This window comes from Crocuta crocuta, unplaced genomic scaffold (assembly GCF_008692635.1).
Source record: "Crocuta crocuta isolate KB4526 unplaced genomic scaffold, BGI_CrCroc_1.0 scaffold528, whole genome shotgun sequence".
Lineage (NCBI taxonomy): Eukaryota > Metazoa > Chordata > Mammalia > Carnivora > Hyaenidae > Crocuta > Crocuta crocuta.
Window position 1 is genome coordinate 1,999,597 of NW_027530010.1, and position 5,994 is coordinate 2,005,590.

At 65.6% G+C, this 5,994-nt stretch overlaps 1 protein-coding gene across 1 annotated transcript in view; it reads left to right on the forward strand.

Moving 5' to 3' along the window:
- RHBG (Rh family B glycoprotein) overlaps window positions 1–1,470 on the forward strand; it is a 9,922-nt gene extending 8,452 nt beyond the window's left edge. The window contains exons 8-10 of the mRNA XM_077764176.1: window positions 1–107; window positions 953–1,026; window positions 1,129–1,470. The exon at window positions 1–107 is cut by the window's left edge and continues 15 nt beyond it. Coding sequence (XP_077620302.1) covers window positions 1–107; window positions 953–1,026; window positions 1,129–1,197 — 250 coding nt within the window. The 3' untranslated portion in view covers window positions 1,198–1,470. The remainder of the gene's footprint in view (window positions 108–952; window positions 1,027–1,128) is intronic.
- Window positions 1,471–5,994: the final 4,524 nt, after the last annotated feature.

Sequence of the window (5,994 nt, forward strand, 5' to 3'; positions counted from 1 at the left end):
TCCACTCGTAGCCGAGGGCCAGCGCTCCGCCACCTCTCAGGCCCTGTACCAGCTCTTCGGGCTGCTTGTCACACTGCTGTTTGCCTCTGTGGGCGGGGGCCTCGGAGGTACGTGACCTTGGCTGGGGGTGGGAGGCTGGCGGGAGCCCCAGGGAGGGTGTCTTCTGGAGGAGGGGCCGCTGGATCCCGTCCCCCTGACGTTCATTTACTCACACATTTATTGAGCATGTACTTTGTGCCAGGTGTGGGGCGTGGCTGTAGAATTCAGGGGTAACCTCCTCCAGAAGTGGGTACTTGCTCCCCCCTGGTGCTGGGAGAAGATGCGGAGGGGACTAAGGCCCAGGGGTCCCCCTCCAGGTCTCTGGCTTCCCTGTACTTCCCACTCTACCCACCAGAGGGCAGCCCGACCTCAGGCTGAGGCCCTGAAGGGGGAAGCCACGCTCTTTCCTGGGCAGGGGTGGGGGCAGGGAGGGAGCGGAACACAAAACCTCCAGAGGGGCCGACTGCCCCCTGATGCCCGTTCAGACAGCCCTCCCTGCTGTCTGGCCTCGCTCCTGATCTGTGATTCAGTATCCCCACCCCACTGCGCAGCTTGAGATTTTCATTCTTGAACAGGTTCGATGCCGTTCCCTCATTCAATTACTTATTTACTCAATAAGCACGGGCAGCACCCCGCGCCCCCCGCCCCCCGGGCAGGAGCCGTGTCCGTGACAGAACCACGATCTGACCACAGTTTGTTCTGTTGGGTTAACGAGGTGCTGGACTTCTCGGAGGTTCGGCTGCCTTCCCTGCAGCGGAGGGTCCCGCCCAGCAGGCCCGCTGTGAGGCCTGGCTGCAGCCCCCCCCACAGCTGATGGGGCGGGCGTGCCACCGGCCCCTCTGTGCCCCGGGGCGCGCGGGGCCACCCCCCCCAGGAGTGCCCGCGGCCTCACCCGGCTCCCCGCCACCGCCAGGGCTCCTGCTGAGGCTGTCCTTCCTGGGCCCGCCTCCAGACTCCCAGTGCTTCGAGGACCAGGTTTACTGGGAGGTGAGCGCCCCGGTGACCATCTCGTCCCCGAACCCCTCCCTACGCCCCACCTGCCTTTCCTTCCTCACCTGCTCTTCTCTGTGGGGATGCACCTCCTTCCAGGTGCCTGGGGAGCTTGAGGACAAAGCCCAGGTGGGCCTGAGGGCCGAGGAGACAGACTCCGGGGCCTAACTTGCTTCCAGCCCATGAGAGGACACCCTCCTTCTAGGAGAAGGGGACCACGGGGAAGGACCCCAGCCCTCCTGCTGCAGGGACGACGGCGGCACTGGGGGCAGGGCAGTGGAAGGTGGGGGAATGGGGGAGACCCCTTGGCACGCCCACCCCACCCCGCGGCCTGTGAGCAGGGTGCCCAAGCAACGGCCGACCCACTGTCCAAGGTCGCACAGTCACCGGGAGGTGTGTGCCGGGTCAGCTGAGCGGGTGATAAAAGCCACCGGCACCAAGGACTCAGACTCCCCTTTTTGTGCGCTGGGAATGGGTGTCGGGGGTGGGGAGGGGGCTCTCTCTCTGTCTCTCTCTAACACGCGGTGGTGGAATCCTGGGTGGGGAGGACCTCGGTGCCAGCAAGCGCCTGCCTCCCCGGGCCCGCGGAGCCCCCTCTAGGATGCCGAGTTCTACAGGGTGGGTGTCCAGGCTGGGCTAGCCTGCCTCCAGGGACAGGGAGCTCATTCCCTCCCAGGAAATCTGTCTAGAATGGTCTTCCTCCTGCAGAACACCGCCACCCCCGCTCCTGACTCGGGCCGCCTCTGAACGGAGGGCAACGGGGAGTTCTTGGCCACTGAGTCCCCAGAAACTGGAAGCAGCCAGCACCCACGTCCCCCTTCTATCCCGAGGCTGCAGACCGCGGGGAAGGCAGGCCCCCACCCCGGCCGCCGGAGGTCTTCTGGCCACCAGAGGGCGCTCCAGACCCAGCATAGGTGTCCGTCCTCCCAGCCTCCGCCCTGCGCCCTGATCGGGTCCTTCCTGTCTGCGCTGCTCCGCGCTGGGTGCCGTGACACTGCTCCCAGTTCTCAGTCCCCACTGTGCGTCAGGCTGGCGCTAGGGCCTTCGGATCTCCTGCATCAGAGGCGCCGCCCCTGCAGCGGACCCGAGGGCCTCTCCCCTCCCGGAAGAGCCGGGAGCCCTTGGCGCTGTCCTGCCCTCCCTCCAGGCTTCTGGGGAGCTGGGCCCGGCTGCCCGCGGACTCTCCCTCAAGACCAAGCCCGTTGGGACCTAGGGACCCAGCCACTGGGGAGGGGCTCCTGGGGCCGGGCCGGGGACAGGCTTCATCCTCACTGTGGCTGGAGACACTGAGTTTGGCTGGGGAAGGAGCCAAGCACTGAGCTGAGGGGAAGGGGAGGAGCAAGGAGGGCCACTGAGGCCCAGGCGCTCGCTGGGACCCATCCCTGCCCCCAGGGCCCCAGTATGCCCGGCCCCTCGGCCTCCTCCTTCCGCTGCAGTGTGCCCCATTGCTGGGTGGGGGGCGTGCTGAGGGGACCCCTGTACCCAGCAGAGGTTGGCTGCCCGGGTGGCAATAGGGTCCTCTGTCCTGTCCGCCCCTNGAGGAGGGCAGGTCCCCCCACGACAGCAGGTCCTGAAGCCCGTTCCCAGCTCCGTCACCCCCACGAAGCCCCGTGGCCTGGAGACCGTGCTGAGCTCGGCCCCAGGACCCAGTGCCTGGGCTCAGGGGGCTCTGTCCGGGCCGAGCGCTCCTGACCCGGCGCCTGGTTTCTCACACATTCCCTCCTCTCCCCGCCCCGCCCCCACTGGTGCCCGGGCGCCAGCAAGCCGGTGGGCACCCCAGAGACCGTGCCCTGATTGAAGCAGGTCACCTGTGGCTTGGGGACTTGGGAACAGGGGTCACGGTCCCCTCGCTGCTTTCAGGGCGGGAGCTCAGAGGGCAGGACATACAGGTGTCCCGGAGCCTCTGTGCTGAACCAGCGCCGGCCCCTCCTCCGGCCGCTCAGCACCATCGTCCTCTGCACGGTGGCCCATCCATTCGGGCTGGGTCAACGGTGACAATGAGCAGGTCAAGGAGATGGCAGGGCCAGGGGCCAGGGGGCTCCTTCCTCGCCCCTCGAGGACAATGAGGCCCCTGCCCCTCAGGGACAGCCCCTCTGATCAACACCATTATTACCCTCAATGCAGGACAATCAGACACTTGTCCACTCATGAACTCTGTCCAGCCCCAGTGCCTGAGCTCCGGGGACAGTGATGGACGAGGACACCGGGCCCTTGCTCTGCTCCAGGGCCCCACTGTGGGGGGCGGGCTGCACCGGGGTCAGTGTGGAAGGCGCAGGGCCAGAGCACTGAGGGGCGGGTTTTGGGAAGTGGCCCCCGCTCTGGCTTCGAGTAACCGTGTGTCAGTGACGAGGGGGTTTGCAAGGTCCCCTCGCCCCTCCCACCCCCCACCTGCGGCCGGAACCCTTTGGCCGCAGCGGCTCCTCTGACCTCTGGAGGACCTGGCCTGAACCGCGCAGCCTGGGAAAGGTCTGAGCTGAGCCATTGGGATTCACGTCACGGCACGAGGCACCAGGCTCAGGGAGGAATTAGACACGGCCTGGGTGTCCAAAGCGGGGGCCGGTGGCCATCGGGGCAGACGGGCTCGGCGGGCGCCCCGCCTCACCCCGAAATCTCTCCCACCGTCAGGACCCCTACCCGCCGCCTCCCGGCTCTGCGCCCGGCCCCTGGCCCCTTTGTCTGGCCCCGCTGCGCCCCGGCCATGCGCCACCGCTGGCGGGAACAATGCGGGCCAATGTCTCGGGCAGGCGAGCCCGCTATGCAAATGCCACCGGCCTGTGAGAATTCCCCTCCGCCGGCTTCCACCGCCCGAAAGGGGCCACAGCCACTGCATAGGGATGAGCTGACGTCCCCAGTGCCCGGGACAGAGCGCCATTGTCTACATGGCACTGTCTGACCGGCAGCCTCGGCCAAAACTGCCCCGTCCATACCTGCCCCTTGCCCCAAAGAGCCTCGACTACCCCCAGCTGGCCGCCCCCACTCAGCTCGGTGGCCTGCAGGAGTCCGTTCTTTCTCCGAACCTGTCCCTTGGAGGTTAAGCTGGCCCTCGGTCGGCGTCCTTCCTGGCGTCCCTACCTGTGCACCAACCCCCAATCCCCATCTCCATCCGTTTTCTCACATTGCCTTGACCAGTGGACTCTTACAAGTGCTTCCGGAGCCCATGCCTGTCCAGAGCCACAAGGGAAATACTCATGGTTCCTCCAAAGTAGCCTAGTGGGCAGACTCCCCAGGGGGTCCTCTCTGACCGGGGAGCCCCAGGCCTGGCGCAGGCCTCCCCTCCTGCCCCCTTCTGCCGTCCGCCAGTTAGGGGCCCCGCCTTCGCCTGGCAGAAAGGCTCTCGGAGGCAGGACTGAGATAAGCTTCTCCAGCGATGTAGGCATAGGGGTCCCACACAAAGTCCCCTCTCACAAGTGAAAGGGGTATGACCCTCTATCCCCAGCCCGGGGGCCTGGGTCCGGCTGACAGATGGGACTGGGCAAAGCTTGGACTGAAATGCTCACGCAGTGGGGACGCCTGGCTGGCTTTGACGGAAGAGCATGTGACTCCTGATCATGGGGTCCTGCGTTCGAGCCCCATGATGGGCACAGTTTACTTAAAAAAAAAAAAAAAATCAGGCAGCAGGCAAGGGAGGCTGTTAGGAGCACAGTCCATTCCGGCGAGGAGCCCTGAGCCCAGCTCTCACGGGGCATGCGCAGGCTGAGCTCCAGGACCCGGGCTTGAGCCCGGGCCGGGTGCAGGACCTGAGTCCATCTTTCCCAAACTTCTACCAAGATCCATGACCTGGGGCTGATGCCACTCTGGTGTGAAGCTATTCAGAGATGGCATTTGGGCCCTTGAAACAGTGACGCTTTCAGAACTTATCATGTTCTCAGGGCACAATCGATTGGGCAACACCCAAAAGGAGACTTATCCCGGGAAGTCCAGATCCCCGGCCCCCAAGGAGAAGGGGGGAGAGGTTGCTGGTGGAGACGCTGGCATTCCTGGGGGGGGGGGTCCTACCGCTAAGTCATCAGCCTCTTCCTCGGGGGGGGGCAGCCCTCCATCTCGGATGGATGGAGCTCGTCCCTCCCGCCCCCTGGGCCCCTGGGGGTGCAGGTGCGTGTGTGCTGTGACCCCATTGTGAGGGTGTGTGTGGGGGAAGCCCGGCCCCCGGGTGGCATGTGGGACACCGGGTAAGAGGAAAGTCAGGGTCAGGGGACAAAGGCTGGGAGCTGAGGTGCCCGCCCCCAGGCCCCCACCTCTGGCAGTGGGCCCTCCTGCGGCTTCTCGGCCAGCTGCTCTTCTGTCCAGGTCTCTGGTCCCACCCAGAATCCCTCCAGAACATTCTGACCTGGGCCGCCCAGCCTCAGGGAAACTCCTCTGGCCACATCGGGATTCTAGAAGCCAAGGCCCACATCCTCACACATGTCCACATGTGGCCGAACCCCAGGTACACCTTCCCTCCCGCGTGGGCACCCTGGCTGCGGGCAGCCCCAGAAGAGGCGTGACCGGAGCCCCCTCTCTCTGGCTCGGACCTCCAGGGCTCTCCGGGCCCCTCGGCTGGCCTCTGCGGCTTGGCTCGGAGGCTGAGAGAGGAAGTGGCTTTGTTGTGCCGGGACATGGTCTAGATTCTTAAACTCGCTTTCCCACCCTGCTCTCCCCGGGGCGCTCAGCTGGAGCGGCACACCCCCCTCAGCGTCCCTGTGCGCACCATCCATCTCCCCCCAGAGCCAGGAATGTGGCTCCAGGACACTGTGGGGCTTGTTCCCAATCGCCTTCTAGCTCATTTCACTCAGGCTTTTATACACTCGCCTTCATCCCACGGGCTGCTGTCTGGTTCTGGCTCTGGAGGCGCAGACAGAGGTCTCCCTGCCCCCCACCCCATTCCTCACGCTTCATTTTGTCCCAACACCATCTGAGGAGGCTGCAACACGGTGGGGGGGGGGGGCATGGAACCCTGGTGTGGGAGCTGGGGAGCAGGGTCCCCTT